Source organism: Nomascus leucogenys, chromosome 5 (assembly GCF_006542625.1).
Source record: "Nomascus leucogenys isolate Asia chromosome 5, Asia_NLE_v1, whole genome shotgun sequence".
Taxonomy (NCBI): domain Eukaryota; kingdom Metazoa; phylum Chordata; class Mammalia; order Primates; family Hylobatidae; genus Nomascus; species Nomascus leucogenys.
In genome coordinates, this window is record NC_044385.1 from 137,411,446 (window position 1) to 137,428,681 (window position 17,236).

At 43.4% G+C, this 17,236-nt stretch overlaps 1 protein-coding gene across 9 annotated transcripts in view; it reads left to right on the plus strand.

Moving 5' to 3' along the window:
• ARHGEF7 (Rho guanine nucleotide exchange factor 7) overlaps positions 1–17,236 on the plus strand; it is a 190,936-nt gene that overhangs the window by 98,688 nt on the left and 75,012 nt on the right. For all 9 annotated transcript variants that reach the window (XM_030813698.1, XM_030813701.1, XM_030813702.1 and 6 more), the window contains one exon: positions 4,983–5,184. In XM_030813698.1, the coding sequence (XP_030669558.1) occupies positions 4,983–5,184 (202 nt within the window). The remainder of the gene's footprint in view (positions 1–4,982; positions 5,185–17,236) is intronic.

Here is a 17,236-nt window from a genome sequence, read left to right on the forward strand (position 1 = left end):
AGGTGATTGTCCCCATCATCCTTCATTTCTGGGAGGGGTGACTTGATTTCTTAAAGTGCTGCTTCTGCTTCTGTTTCTGGAAACCAGGGACCTGGACGTCTGGCACAGTCCTGATGCTGGCAGGTAACCTTGGCTTTGGACCAGTCACTGAGTGTATTTCCAAGACATGCAAGAAATTATATCCAAATGTATTGTACACATTGTTAAATATTTTCATATACCATATTGTGTCAATTCAAAGACTTCTCTTTTTAAGTCATTTTAACACATCTGGAAGTATGTGTATCTTACAGTTGATGGTATGCCATAATTTAATTGAAAGTATTTGGTGGAATATAAAGGCATTGTCTAACTTTTGGCATCTCATATTGCTTGACATGAGGAAACTGAAGCTTAGAGAAGATATTTACCCAAGATCACAGCACTCAGAAATAGTAAAGTTGGAGTAAAAATTGTGTCTCATTCCTTTGGCAAGCATTTCTCCTTCTGTAAAGGAAATTACAGGTGTTCTTAGAGAGTGGAGGAGAGGGTATTGTTGGTGTGAAGCAGCACTCCAGAGTGTCCTGGTTTTGGATTGTTAGGGTCTAATTTCAGAACATGGGATACAATATAGTAATCAGGTGATTAATATGCAAGATACTGATGGGTGGTGCTTCGGCTCCAGGCATCAGAAAGAGGCCGTTAAGGAGCATGGTGGGCATAGATGACTGTGCCTGGCCAGGTCATGTGTGCCTGGTTGGGGTCTCTTTTCCCTTTGGGTTAGGGCAGTGGGGGAACTGTCTTCACTCCCCTCCAGTTACTAAATTTTATTGACATGTAACTTACATAGAAAAACAGTTCCTGTGTTGTGTGCATACAGCGTGATGTATTGCATGATGAAGTTTTATACATGGAACATTCCTGTGTAAGCAGCACCCAGATGAGGAGGCAGAGCATGACCAGCCTCCAACTCCTCGATGGAGCTCGCGTTCCCCAAGGTATCTGCTGTCCTGATGCCTGATGGTAAAGATGAGTTTTATCCATTTTTGTATTTTTTTAGCAGTGGGATTCTGTGGCATATCCTTTTTTGTTGTTGTTGTTTGTACCCACTGGCTTGTTTTTCTCAACTGAATGATTTAGATTCCCATAGAGTGTCATGTTGAGTCCAGACAGGTAACAAGCTACAGTTTCAGGAGAGCTTTTTAAAAAAGGGAGAAAACCCCCACAATGATAAAATAGTGATGAAATACATCTCTTCCAGCTTCCTGTAACACTATTGACAGTGAACGGAGCCCTCACTCAGCTGCCGTGATTTTAGGCTGAACGTGGTAGTATAGAGTGTGTAGTTGGAATATAGCCTTTTCTAGGACACCCTTTTCCAGCCAGTCCCACGCATCTTGCGCTCTGATGGAGCACTTCTTGGCATGTTCTAAGTAACCTGTCTTGAGAGTAATAGGCAGAAAGAAAGAACATTACAGAGCCCACATGTCCTTCAGTGTAATGACTGCTCAAGAATGGACGTATGTTGCGTTGCGACGTTTCACCTGGATACCTGGATCTGAAACGGCTGCCTGCCCCCTGTACCTTTCCTTGGATTCCCCGCTCTCTTAGACGCCACCCTTTCTGGGGTGTTGCATTGATGAAGTAATGTCAATAGGCGTGCCTCCCTCACCCGTGCCTTGAGTGTAAAGCATGCCTGCATTTGCACACTCATGACTGTGAGGTGGAATGCCACTGCCTCTTGATCGTACCTCATCTCCCCTCTGCTTCCATTCAGGCCTGTGCTGGCCTGAGCCCTGGTGCTGGCTGGAGCCTCAGGGCTGGCCAAGGGTGACCCCGGGCCCCTGACCTGGGAAGGGGCCTGCTGCGCCTGTGTTGCTTTGCTCACCACAGTTGTGTTCTGGTGTTGGAGCTGATCACCAGGGTGTATGCACTATGAGCCTGTTTTCCCCAAGGCCAGCGTGCCCCGGTGACGTTGGATTACTTACAGGAGAGCATGGTGGCGATCACAGCAGACAGCAAGGAGTGGAGATGGTGGTTTGCAAAAAGAGAACTTGACATAGCACAGTGAACTCGGGTCACGTTTCACCACACATGAGCAAGGAACATGTGACAGTTTCTGGATGGGATCTTCAGTTGCAGTGGCAGACTTCACCCTGCCCCTTGTTGGTCACAGGGCCCAGAGAGCTTTGTGTCTGCGCTGGTAATTGTTCGCTGGTGCTTTTGTTGCCAAACACTGAAGAGAGGCTTCTTGATTAAATATGAAATATGCATTAAGTATTTCACTTATGAATTTGAATTACTAAATACATATTTATAATTAATACTTAATCTGTAAACACATTTAAATAGATAAGCATTAAATATTTTTGGAATAATATTACAGCTACTCCTTATTGAGGATCTGTTGTGACCTCTTTGCTTTGATGCTTTACCTTTTAAAAATTTTTTTTCAGTGATTTATACATGCAGTTAAAGTCAGGTGATTCTCTGAGACCTGCTATTAGGAAAAAACAGTAGGGACGGCCACTTTTAATTTTTTTTCCACTAGTTCTTTTTTTGTTTTGATTTTTATGGTACATAGTTCATCTATATTTATGGGGTACATGAGCTGTCTTGATACAGACATACAATGCATAATAATCATATCAGAGTAACTGGGGGCGTCCGTCCCCTCTAGCATCCATGACTTCTGAGTGCTGGTTCTTTAAGGAGTGCTTTCTAATGTGGATAGTTGTTAGTTTGATGTCCTGTGGGGCTGAGGGGGCGATCTTGCTGGAGGGTTGTATTTGGCTGTCTTGCTCCTCGGTTGGTTCTTTGTAGGTATTTGCCTGTGTGTCCCTAAATAAAGTGCTGTTTTTTTTTTTTCCTTAATTTGAGGTGATATCAATGTGGACTCCCACAGAGAAAGAGGGGCTGATGCTGTTTTCCTCCCCTGGTCCCTTTACCTGCATCAATGCCTAGGCCTGTCGTCCCCATGGCTGAGTTCCACCGTGGTTTCACTGAGATCGGTGTTCAGGGTAACATGACGAGGCGAATAATATTCATAGCAGAGCCACGTTGTATGCTATGACTGTTCTTACCTTCCTAATATTTTGTTTTCGAGAAATAGTAATTCTCGTTTCTTTGTTTAGTTTTCTGTGTATGTTTTGCAGATTGCAGATCTAGTCTTTTGCTTATTTCTAAGGGTCTCTTTGACATTCAAACACGTTATTTTTTTCTCTTCTCTTCCTGATTAACGCTCTTGGAGCCTGTGCCCTACTTGAATCTCTCTTGGTTGTGAGCCAGGCTGGCCGCACAGCTGCTGCCTCTGAGCCGCCTCCCATTGTCACCTGGGACACTCCCCCTGACTGTGTAGATCTCCTCTGCCTCTTTTCAGTTTTCTTGTTAATTCCCCTGTTTTGGAGAAGCACATTTTTAACTCCTTCAGAAAGGGGTGCGTGGGAGGTAAATTTTTGAGATCTTGTATATCTGCAGGTGTCTGTTTTATTAATAACTTTTTTGTCTTTAGTTTTCAGAAGTTTAATTATGGTATGAGTTGGTTTGAATTTCTTTAGGTTTATACTAGTTGGGGTTCATGCAGGTTCCTGGATTGGTATATTTATGACTTCTGTCAAATTTGGGATATTCTGAGCCATATTTCTTACCTGCTTTTCAGCTCTGCCCTCTTAGACTCAGCTTCTGAGACTGATACCAGTGTTTGAAGTTCTGTTATTTCCCACAAGTCCCTGGGACTGAGTGTTGCTGGATGGGGGGGTGCTGATTGGCCTGCTAGTGGTAGAGCGGGGGCTGTATGTCAAGAAGTGTGGGTGGTCTCAGGCCTTCCCTGTGGCTGGGTGGAGGGCAGGGAGAAGCCAGTGTGGGCAGATGGAATCACCTGCTGCCACCTGGTGGGGATAGAGGCCTAGACTCTCTGCTGATGTCACTGGTGCTCCCTGGAGCTCTGGACATTCTGTGCAGTCTGTGTGGACGCTGTGTTGCAGGTGGGCTGGGCTCGCTTGCCGTCAGTGGTAGGGAAGAGGGGTGGGCTGGGGCTGAGGTCTGCCAGGTGGCCCTTTTCTTGCTCCTGTGCTGGCACGAGCAGGCTTCTCCTGCGGTTGTTAGGCTGTACCCTTTGGTAGTTCTGCATCTCCAGCCTCTCCAGAGCTCCGTCCAGGGCAGATGGAGATCAAAGAGGCTGCAGCACCTCTGCCTTCCTCTTTCTACCTTTCAGAAATCTGAAAATATGCACAGTTCCTGAGAAAAACGCAAATTAAAATATGAGGTACTATTTCTTCTTGTCAGTTTCGCAAAAATAGAAACGTTTGGCGATATTGTGTGTTGGTGGAAGTTTGAAATAAGCACTTTTAGATACTATTGGTGGGGATGTTGCTTGGTGTAGTTTGTAGAAACTTTCTTGAGGACAGTTTAGAAAGATGTATTAAAAAGTTAACTGTAATAAATATGTCTTCTGACCAGAATTTAATGTATAGCTTGTTTACAGGTATATTCAAAGATAGACATACAAATATTTTTAATGCAGCCTTGTCTACACAAGGAAAGTACTGTATATGGTATCTGGAAATATACTGGAAATAATCTAAAAATCCACTAATGGAGAGTGGGTTCCATAATGAATGGCATAGTCATATAGCATAGCATTAAGTGTCATGTAAGCACTAGTAAGTAAGTACTGCCAGATAAATGACCATGTTGTCTTAACGTTTGTGACTTGTGGAGAAGTGCGTGTAGTGTGACTGTCTCTGTGTACACGGATGTGTCTGATTAGGCATCACAGTGGCAGACCAGGACCTTTGAATGCTGTGAAGAGGGTGTCCTCTGGGGCTGGAGTGGGTGCTGGTGGTGGTCATGGGGCACTGGAAGGGAGGAAACTGAAATTTCTCTAAATGTTTTTCTACTGTTGGGCAATTATGCTACCTTTGTACTAGTAAAGTATAATCCATTTTATAATGAAGTAGACTGATCTTGGTATAATTTTTCTCCCACTCTTCTTCCCCATTTAGGACATGACCGATAATAGCAACAATCAACTGGTAGTAAGAGCAAAGTTTAACTTCCAGCAGACCAATGAGGACGAGCTTTCCTTCTCAAAAGGCGACGTCATCCATGTCACCCGTGTGGAAGAGGGAGGCTGGTGGGAGGGCACACTCAACGGCCGGACCGGCTGGTTCCCTAGCAACTACGTGCGGGAGGTCAAGGCCAGCGGTAAGTGGCCAAGCCTGGGCTGTGTGTGGCTTTTTGCGATGAGCAGAAAGACGTAAATGTACTTGACATAGTGTTTACTCTCCAGCTGGACCTGTGCAAATGACCTGGTCTTAGGATACAGTTTTTTGTTAGATGTAATAGATTTTCACCTCAGCCCCACGTTGGGGCCCTGGCATCGGGGGCTCTCTAGTTACTAGCCAGCATTTCCTTTCATCCTGGCATTTTCCAGATGTGAAGAGAAACATCTCGAATCTTTATCGTTGCAGTTTTACTGTGAAAGAATCGATCCTTTTTTTTTTTTTTTTTTTTAAAAGCTAGTGTCAGGACTTGGAGTTGGCAATCCGCAGGCTGTATTTAATTTTTGTGACTCCGGGTACTTTTGGCAGTGGTGTGCAGTGAAGTAATTTCTGTCATTTTCTTCGTGCTAGTGATAGTATTTTACAAATGCGTTGCTTCCTTGTGTTTTGTAGTTGTTCACATTGTTTCACTGACTTTCCGATTTTGAGGCTTGTGTTCTCATGAAAGAATAGTGATCCTCGGCCCATGGCTATGGCTGCTGGGCTGTCATGCTTCTTGTGGAAGCGTGTGGGTGGGTGGACAGAGGTGGGGGGTGGGATTTGTTCAGGGAGCAGTCATGTATGTAACTTTACTTGCATTCTGCCCTGTAGTTGAAAAACACCGTTGTATACTACAGTTCCTCTGATTCTGCTGGGGAAAGAGTAACTTATAGAGAATAGCTGATACACAGGGAGGCGTGGAAAGAATGTGATGTAAAATTATAGCTCTGCTCTAGGGCTTGGGTGACGGAGCCTCAGAGCCACAGGTGTTTCATGTGGAAAATGAGGATGGTAGTTCTCCCTTGTGAGGTCTTGTGGGGTTGAATTGTTAAGGTTTGTACTATGTGTATGGAGTCTGGCAGAGTAGGAGCTCAGGGAGTGTTAATGGCTGCTATTGTTTTTCTAAGGTAGCAAGAAAAAAAGATTTATAAATGGGAATATGACAATTTTGATGTAGAAATATTTTCTCAGTGACCTCAGAAAACAAGTATTTTAATAAGGCAGATGGCAGCCCTCATTTGTCAACTTCCCTGGTGTTGGACTGTTCAGGAACAACACGTGTGTGTTCTTACTGTATGTATACCTATACATATATATAAAGCAGTTGCCGTTTTTACCAGTTTTAAGTGTGCTGTTCAGTAGCACTAAGTACATTCAGTTTTATAACCATCACCACCGTTTATCTCCAGAACTTTTTCTTCTCAAACTGAATTCCGTTCCCATTAATCAGTCCCCATTCCCCTCCCCAGCCCCTGCCCTCTACCATTCTGCTTTCTGTCTCTGAATTTGATTACTGTTGGTGCTTCATGTAAGTGCAGTCATTTTGTCTTTTGACTGCTTATTTCACTCAGCATAAGGTGCTCGAGGGTTTTCCACGCTGTAGCATATGACAGAGTTACCTTCCTTTGTAAGGCTGAATAATATTTCACTGTATGTATGTACAACATTATGTGTTGATGGGAACTTGGGTTACGTGAATAATGATGCTAAGAGCATGGTTGTGTAAGTATTTGAGTCCTTGCTTTTCAGTCCTTTTCTGTATATACCCAGAAATGGAATTGCTGGGTCAGATGGTGGTTCTGTGATTAAGTCTTGAGGAACTGCCATGTGGTTTTCCCCAGCGGCTGCACCACGTCACATTCCCACCAGCAGTGCACAAGGTTCTGCTGCTTCTGTGTTCTCGCCAGCTTGTTTTTTTTTTTTTTTTTTTTAAGTAGTAATAGCCATCCTGTTGGATGTGAAGTTGCTACTGTTTTTTGCAGTTGTTAATAATGATAATTTAAAAGGCAGTATTTTTTTATTATAATAAATCGACTTGGGCAGAGTTTTTTTCTGGCTGCTTGTTATGTTCCAGTTAATGTATAAAGTACTTTCCATTTGCAACTTCAGTTCTCCCCATAACCCTTGAAGACAAGTATTGCTGGGATATTAAGAAGGGGGTAGGTTACAAGTACATGACATCCTTTAAAAAAATCTGTCCATGTGTAGAGCTCACTGAGAGCGTGGCGCTGGCACCATGCTGAGGGGTGGAAATGTCGACTTGACAGACATCACTGTTAGGAAATGCAGTTTAGTCTGTGACTCAGTTGGATGCCACTGGCCTGCGTGAGCCTGCCTGGAGACCTAGGGCTAGGGCAGGCCCAGTGCATCCTGTGAGCCCATCTCCTAGCCCAGCCCCACCAGTTGGAGAGATCTTTCTCCTGGGAACCAATGAGAGCAGCCCTGGGCCGAGAGGCCTGAGATGGTGCCAGTGGACTTTCCAGGAGGACACTTGAGCCAGGGCAGAGGAAGGAGGACCTCGTTGCTCACCTTTGCCAAGGAAAGTTGAGGTTGCAGAACTGCTAAGTGGGACGCACCTCTGGAGTAGGGACAGATGCTTGTTCCAGCTGGTCTTTCTGACTTTCTTTAATTCTTAAGTGAACCCCTCCTTTAAGTGTGAATCCTGGACTGACTCTCAACCACCACAGTAAGAGTGCAGGTGAGTGGGGTTTTCCTTTTCATGTATTTCTCCTTGTGGAGTTTTTAGAAGTAACCCAGAGTAAGGAAATTACACTGAAAAGATGGGGCTTGTGGATCTCAAAATCCTCTCCGGTTGGAAGTGATTTTCAGACACATTTGAATGTCGTCAGTGTCATCTGCCGTGGGAATTTGTCTTGCAGCATGCTGTTACCCCTGATAGCCCGCAGGAAGGCATCGTGAGTCCCCGCTTTTGAGTGGATTGTGGGCCCTTGAGCTGGCAGCAGCAGAGGACGCCCTCCAAAGGACCAGCAGGGCGTGTATAGAAACATGGCTCTCGTGAGGAACAGTGCTCTCACTTTGTTCTACCCGAAGCCACTACTCATGCCTTAGGCGTGTCTGAGCGTGTGTGTGTGCCCGGTTTCAATGTATGTGCGTGTATGTGGTGTGTTGCCATCAAGGAGCTCTTCGCAGGGGCCACACAGAATCCATAGGTGTATCAGGGTGCTTTAGAGGGACAGAACTAGTAGTATTCTCCTATTAGTTATATATATAGATATAGATATAGGTATCAAGGGGACTTTATTAAGGGGAGTTTATTATATATACATGTTATATATATAAAGGGGAGTTTTATATATATATGTAAAGGGGATATATATATATATATATATATGGAGTTAAGTGTAACTTACATGATCACAAGGTCCCACAATAGGGGGATGTATATGTATACTACATATATCTACATATACATATATACATATACATCCCCCTATTGTGGGACCTTGTGATCATGTAAGTTAATACTTAATAAACTCCCTTTCATATATATATACAACTTCCCTTTATATATATATATATATCCCCTTTATATATAACATGTATTTATAATAAACTCCCCTTAATAAACCCCTTGATATCTCTATCTATCTGTATATATACAGCTAATAAGAGAATACTATTAGTTCTGTCCCTTTATTAGTTCTGTCCCTCTAAAGAACCCTAGTACACCTATGGATTCATATATGTATGTATATGTGTACATGTACATATATGGGTATATGTATACAAGGTCCCACAATAGGCCATCTGCAGGCTGAGGAGCAAGGAGAGCCAGTCTGAGTCTCAAAACTGAAGAAGTTGGAGGCTGATGTTTGAGGGCAGGAAGCATCCAGCATGGGAGAAAGATGTAGGCTGGGAGGCTAGGTCAGTCTCGCCTTTTCATGTTTTTCTGCCTGCTTTATATTTGCTGGAAGCTGATTAGGTGGTGCCCAGCAGCTTAAGGGTGGGTCTGCCTTTCCCAGTTCACTGACTCAAACGTGAATCTCCTTTGGCAACATCCTCACAGACACACCCAGGATTAATACTTTGTGTCCTTCAATCCAATCAAGTTGGCACTGAGTATTAACCATCACAATAGGTTTTGTGCCAAACTGAGACCTAAGTAGCTTTGGAAAATTTCCCTTTTTTTCCGTTTATTTTTTAAAATTCAAGAAATGTCATTTTTGAGCATACTAGTGATGCATTTGCTAAACTTCATCTGATGGTTGAACCAAGGGAATAACCTTCTGTCCCTGTTGTTCTCTACCTGAGCATATTGTATGGAAAGTCATGCTAGTTTTAGTTTATTTATTTTTAATTTTATTTTACTATTTTATTTTGAGATGGAGTTTCACTCTTGTTGCCTGGGCTAGAGGGCAGTGGCGCTCACTGCAACCTTTGCCTCCTGGGTTCAAGCGATTCTCCTGTCTCAGCCTCCCGAGTAGCTGGGATTACAGGCACGCACCACCATGCCTGGCTAATTTTTGTATTTTTAGTAGAGATAGGGTTTTACCATGTTGGCAGGCTGGTCTTGAACTTCTGACCCTCAAGTGATCCACCCGCCTCAGCCTCCCAAAGTGCTGGGATTACAGGCGTGAGCCACCACTCCCAGCCCAGTCTGATTTTAACCGTGGGCATTTGAGGCAAGTGTGAAACCACATTTTTGTATCGTGTTACTCTAGAGCAGTTAAGAATAAAACTCTAGGATCACAATTACATTTCAGTACAGCAGACTTCCCTCTCACCTCTGCCTTTGCTTAATGTGGTTACAATTACCTGCAGTCAACCGTGGTTCGAAATAGGTGAGAACAATACAGTAAGGTATCTTGAGAGAAGAGACCACATTCACATAACTTTAGTTATAGTATATTATAATTGTTCTGTTTCATTATTAGTTGTTAATCCATTATTGTACCTAATTTCCAGATTAAACACACATAGGTATGTATAGATGGGAAAACATAGTATATATAGGGTTGGTATGTATACAGAGATATAGCTGCAGTTTCAGACATGCAGTGGGCAGTCTTGACGGTACCTCCGTGGATAAGGGTGGGCGGCTAGATTGCATTTTTTCCAGTAGTTTACGTGGCTTTCTGATTTTGGAATTAGGTTTCCTTTTTTGAAGAGTGTGTTAAATGTATTTTGATTTATAGTTAATTAGTGCTTGAGTTTTCTGAAAACAAAATTGTGCCAGGTTCCAAACTTAGAGACTTCTCTGATCATCATGTTAGGATCATTTCTTTATTCATGAAAACACTGACTACCTTTAAATTGAGGGTTTCTCTTCTGCATTATATTTTAATTTGATGTCCAAATATTTTTACTGAGTAAACAAGAACTGAAGTTTTTCTCTAAATGACATTTTTTTAGGCTGTTTATCTCCAGATAAATTGACCAGATGGTCCAATTCACCTCTCCTGCTTCCCTGGGGAAGTGTAGCCATTGGTGGTTTGCCCTCTTGTGGTCGGAGATGGAATTGTTCTTGTCAAGATTCACCCTTGTGTGTTTGTGTTTTTAACCTGTGGTGTAGGATTTCTTGTTTGAATAGTCCCTCTTTGAAGACAGATAAAATTTTCCAGGATTCTGTAATAATGATCTTTCTAATGCTTGTGTCAAAAGCATCCTATATTATTCCTGAATATGTACAGTCTTATGGAAGGTAAATAATTGTCACTTAGCATTTATTTTCTGTGCACCTTTTTTGGTTAGGTAAAACCCATGGATTTCTATAGCTTTTTTTTTTTTTTTGAGACAGAGTCTTGCTCTGTTGCCCAGGCTGGAGTGCAGTGGCATGATCTCAGCTCATTGTGACCTCCACCTCCTGGGTTCAAGCGATTCTCCTGTCCCAGCCTCCCAAGTAGCTGGGATTACAGGCGCCCACCACCACGCCCGGCTAATTTGTGTATTTTTAGTAGAGACAGGGTTTCACCATGTCAGCCAGGCTGGTCTCGAACACCTGACCTTGTCATCTGCCCACCTCAGCCTCCCAAAGTGCTGGGATTACAGGCATGAGCCACCACACCCAGTGTCTACAGCATTTTTTTACAGGCTGATACGTATTTGTGTTTTGCACCCACCCACCCACCCTCACTTTTACTCCCTTGCTTCAGAATTTCCTAAATTCAAGGGAGAAGGTAAGGAGAGAAGCAGCAAGGTCCATTCTGGAAGCGAGTGATGATGGTGGTTGCTGTGATTGGATAGAAGTGGAGGCACTCAGCCACATGTGGCTCACACGGTTGGCAGCTGTGAGAACACACCTCGTGCTCTGTGTGCTTCCAACACCAGTTTTCTGTGTGTGCATGTGGACTCAGGCTTTTTTAGATGATTATTTCTAATGTGCTGACTTTAGTAATTCCCCTATTTCTGGACAGCTTATTATCTGTTGTAAAGACATTTCTTTTAAATGCTGTTTTGGGGGCTGGTTAGCTTGAGTTGATGACTAACGATCTGTGTTTGGCAGTGATGTGAGAGCTTACATGGGACTGTCATTTGCTGATCCACAGATCTTTACTCTTCACCTTGCCACTTTTTAAGTTGGTCACTTTTAAATATTTTTTACTTATTTTTGACATAAAGCAACATAACATGCAGCTGAATTTTGGATGTCGTTATTAACTTAGCTGTGGAGGAACAGTGTTTGATGTAACTATAATCTGTGCAGGGAAAAGGACAAAAGTACCACAGAACCTTGCTTTCCTTCATGTCACTGGATGTGAGCTTGTGCTGTAGTCCTTCCTCCGGTGAGGATTGGGTTTGGATGGGACACATGAGGCTGCATTACAGGATGGACCTCTCAGCACTATTATTTCTAGATGTAATTGTTTTTAAACGAGAAGAACATAAATTAGAAGATATGGGCCGCCCCAAGGCAGGTGTAGGGAGTGTATTACAGCATTATGTACAAAGGGGTCTTGGATTAGATGGTTTGGAAATTTTTCTGGCTTGTGAAAGTAAATATTCTCCTAGATTGGCATACCAAGCATGTCCTCACTCAAATGTGGCTGTCTCCCACTGTCGGTGATGATTACACATCTTCCATTTCAGAGGCACATCCCATAGATCAACTGACTTAGAATAATTAGGGGTCAGGTTGTTAGTCTTCCAGTATTAGAGCTTCTCTTTTTTAAAAAAGTTTTATTTGCATTTATGCTTAAGTAATTATATTACATGCCACATGCTTGTAGCTTGTGATAGCCTGCAGACGGAAGAGCTCATGTGGGGAAGAGCAGAGGCCACCCACTCCCACAGGCCTGATCCACGGAGAGCCGTTACTCACCTGCTCTCCTCTTCTACGTAGCTGCCTCGCAACTCTTCCCAGTATGCAGAGACTTCTGTGCTTTGATTTTAGGGCGTATCTCACTTTATTGCACTTTGCTTGTTTTTTTTATTTTTTTCCTCTTACAAATGGAAGGCTTGTGGCAAGACTGTTGGTGCCATTTTTCCAGCACCATGTGCCCACTTGTCCCAGTGCTGCATTTGGGTAATTCTTGCACGATTTCACAGCTTTCCATTATTGTGTACATTATGGTGATCTGTGATCAGTGATCTTTGGTGTTACTGTTAGAATTGTTTTGGGGTGCCATGAACCATGCCCTTGTAAGATGGCAGAGACTGAATCGATAAATGTTGTGTGTGTTCTGACTGCTCTACTGACTGGGAATTCCCCATCTTTCTGTTTCCCCAGGCCACTCATTCCCTGAGACACAAAAATACTGAAATTAAACCAATTTATAACCTTACTATGGCCTCTTAAGTGTTCAAGTGAAAGGAAGAGTTGCATATCTCTCACTTTAAATAAAAAGCTAGAAATGATTAACTTTAGTGAGGAAGGCATGTATAAAGGTGAGACAGGCTGAAAGCTAGGCCTGTTGTGCCAGTCAGTCAAGTTGTGAATACAAAGAAAAAGCTCTTGAAGGAAATTATAAGTGCTACTCCAGTGAACACGTGAATGATAAGCAATGAAACCACCTTATTGCTGATATGGAGAAAGTTTGAGTGGTCTGGATAGAAGATCAAATCAGCCACAGCATTTCCTTAAGGGCAAAGCCTAATGTCTTCAGTTCTATGAAGACTGAGAGGTGAGGAAGCAGCAGCAGAAGAGTTTGAAGCTAATGGAGGTTAGTGCATGAGGTTGAAGGAAAAAAGCCATCTCCAGAACATGATGAAAGTGCAGGGTGAAGCAGCACGTGCTGACGGAGAAGCTGCAGCAAGTCATCCAGAAGATCTAGCTGAGATCATCAGTGAAGGTGGCCACACTAACAGGCTGTCTCTCTGGTCTGGGGTTAATGTAGCTGGTGACTGAGTTGAAGCCAATTCTCATTTACCATTCCGAAAATCCTAGTACCCTTAAGAATTATGCTCATCCAGCTTTGCCTCTCTGTGCTGTAAGTTAGAACAGCAAAGCCTGGACGGTGGCACATCTGCTTGTATCATGGTTTGCTGAATATCTGAAGCCCACTGGAGAGACCTCCCACTCAGAAAAAGAAGATTCCCTTGAGCATGTTACTGCTCATTGACAGTGTACCTAATCACCCAAGAGCTCTGAGGGAGACATACAGAGAAATTAATGTTGTTTTCATGCTGCTAACACAGCATCCATCCTGTAGCTCATGGGTCAAGGATTAATTTAGATTTTTGGGTCTTAGCATTTAAGGAATACGTTTTGTAAGGCCATAAATAGTGATTCCTCTAATGGATCTAGGCAAAGTAATTTGAAAACCTTCTGGAAAGGATTTACCCCTTTAGATGCTGTTAAGAACATTTGTGATTTATGGGAGGAGGTTAAAATATCAACATCGACAGGAGTTTGGAAAACGTTGATTCTAACCCTGTTGGATGACCTTAGGGCCTCAGGACTTCAGTTTAGGAAGGAACTACCTGTGTGGTGGGAACAGCAGAGAACTAGAATTGGAAGTGGAGCCTGGAGATGTGACTGAACTGCTGCAGTCTAATGAGAAAACTTGAATGGATGAGGAGTTGCTCCGTTTGGCTGGGCAAAGAAAGTGGTTTCTTGAAATAGAATCTACCCTTGCTGAAGTGCCATGAACATTGTTGAAATAACAAAAGATTTAGACTGTTGCAAAAAGTTAGTTGATAAAGTGGTAGCAGGGTTTGAGAGGATTGACTGTTAATTTTGTAAGAAGTTGTATGTATGTAAAATGCTATCAAACAGCATCTCACGCTCCAGAGAAATCTTTCATGAAAGGAAGAATCAATTGATATTGGCACACTTCATTGTTGTCTTGTTTCAAGAAGTGTCCATAGCCGCCGCAGCCTTCTGCAGCCGCTGATCAGTCAGCAGCCATCCATATCGAGGCAAGACCCTCTACACAGAGACTACAGCTTGCTGAAGGCTCAGATGATTGTTAGCATTTTTTTTAGAAACATTTATTTTTTTTTTAACTAAGGAATGTACTTTTTTTAAGACAGTGCAATTGCAAACTTAATAGACTACAGTATAGTGTAAACACAGCTTTTATATGCAGTAGGAAACAAATTTGTGTGACTCCCTGTATTGCCATGGTCTGAAACCAAGCCCTCAGCAACCTCAGGATCTGCCTGTGCACCCCGTTTGACTTACCTTCTTCCTCCTACTTTTCTTCTAGGTTTGTTCTTTGTGATTAATTTGTTCTTCTGTTGGTCTCCTCTGTTGGTGTGCTAAACGAGATGCTTTAGTCTTATTTGTATTTCGATGACATTTGGCAGATACCTCCTGATGCCCCATTTTGTTCGTGAAGATTCACCTTGACCCTTTTCTCTATCCTCCCACATTCTGCCTTTACTCAGCTGTATCTTTCTGTTGCATTGTCAAGGTTGTTCGCAATTACACCAGTTACACTTGGCTCTAAAGCCACACCCAGCATCCATTCCACAGATACTTACTTTGGTGAACACTGTTGTGGAAACTGAGAAACACAGCAGTGGGAAAACCAAGAGTGTCTTCCCAGAAGTGATGAAGCACATCTGAGGCGTCCTGCACGGCACACGAGGTAAGCGTGAAGGTCTGTGCTCTCTGCTCTCTACTGGCATCCAAAAAAGAGGAGGGGCGCTTTTATAGAATGAAAGAGACTTTAGAGGCACAACAGCCAGATGCGCTGTGCAGACTTTATTTGGTTCCTGATTCAAATAAGCTGACTTCAGAAAGCCATTGTTTTGACACACAGGAAGATCTGAATATAGACTAGGCATTAGATACTATTTAAAAATTATTAATGTCAGGTATGATAATGGTCTGAGGTTGGGGTTTTGAGTTTAAAGAAGAAAAGCTCCCTTTACTAACACTGAAGTTTTGGTGAGTGGAGATGACCTCATCTCTGAGACTTGCTGATAGTGCTTCTAGCAGAGAACAAGGCGGGAGCGGATGAGGCAGGCTCGATGCTGAGGGCTGCTAACACTGTTAGGAGTATATACATGGTCATTCTCTGTGTGTTTATGTATATTTTTAAGTTTTTATCTTAAAGTCTGGGAAAAAGTAATGGCACAATTACATTTTCGGACAAAGATCAAGAGTATTAGCAGATTATCCCTTGAACAACTAGGAGGATGTCACCTGACAGGAGGGTGCATGTGGTTTAGGAAAGCGGCAGGCAGACACTGCTGAGCACGGGCAGACGCACACAGGCACTGACTCTGTGAACTCTGAGTGCGTGAGTAACAGCCAGCAAACCACGCACAGCGCCCCAGCGCAGAAGGTCGGAAGAGGACGTGGGACTTCGGAGTTTTTCAGGGCCATGTCTGCTCTGGTGGTTGAAGCCAGCAGTGATGATTAACTCTGGACTTTGCTGGGTTGGTGACACATCATAAATGAAAGCGTAACCACTGAAACAGAGGGAAACAGCTGGATGGCTTTCAGTCAAGTGGAAGAGGCAAGTGAGGACTCACAGAGAAGCGTGTTCTTAAAAAAGGCAGAAACTCCCAGCCCTGTGCTGATGGAGCTGCCTCAGAACGGGGAGGGCATTGCACCTGGCTCTCCGGACCTGGCCCTCGCCCAGCTGTGCAGCGTTCCTGTGTGTCTCAGTGGACTCTGGTTTTGCTCAGGGCTGGCTGTGCTTCCTCAGCCCAAGGAATCCAGAGCTCTTCAGTTCTGGAAAGGATCTTCTCAAGGACTACTTCCAGCTCGCTCCCTGATTTTTCTCCTGAATATCTTACTAGATGTCTTATTTTGCCCTCTGTTTTAATCCACGTGTTTTAATCTACTTTGCATATCTGTTTGTTTCACTGTGCTGTATTATCCATTCCTCTGCCTGTCAGTTCATTAATTCCCTCTTCACAGTGATACTAACCTGTTCGTGGAGATTTCCGTTTTAGTGACCATATTTATTTGTAGAAGTTTTGCTGCCGCTTCAGATGTTTTTAATCTTCATGGCGCCTTTTTTATTCATCGTGGTTGATCCTAATTGCGTATCTCTTCTGTCATTTTAAACAACAGATTACATTACATCTTGATTTTCCTCTTATTTCTACTTTGGGGAACCTGGTCCCTTTATACGCCACATCTGCTCACACCCTCCTGGCAGCTCAGTACCTTTTGTGGCTGATACTGTTTAATGGTGGGCTTATTCCTGATGGTGGGTTCCTGTGTACCCTGGGTTGGAGAAATATTTCTACAGAGAGGAGTAACATTTGCTTCTTAGGGGTTCCCGGAGACTTTTTTGTCCCAGGCAGGTACTGGTAGTCCTGCAAGAGGAGAGCATAGGTTGGAGTGGTCCTGCTAAGCAGGTGCGGGCTCTGGGTTTTGGTTTCTTCTAGGCTGTGCCCCCATCTGTGAGCAGCCTGCACAGTTCCTTGTTGTTTCTCTGGACCAGTGCACAGAAGCTTCCAGACATCTTCGCATCAGCTGTGCGGGTTACTTGAGGGATCCAGTTTTATTTGCTTGGGTTGGAGCAGGTCTGTTTTCTTCCTGCATTGGGTGTAGCCCCAGCTGCTGGAGCCTGGAGGCAGGTCTGTCTCCCCTCCTCTAGTGAGAGGGTTTCCTCTTTGCTTTTGGCATGTCGTCCCCTCTTTTTCTTTTACACGTCTATATTTAAATTTTCTTGTTTTCAGCATTTTTCGAGTTTATTTTAAGAAAGGGAAGACTTGCTGCCCCAGTCAGCCCCTGGAAAGGTAGCACGAAGCTACATTCTCTTGGTTCCCCACACCTCAATACCAGTGAATTTTATTAATTTTTAGCTACCAGATGGGCCCAAAAATGCTGCTTTTCTTAGGATAGTAGG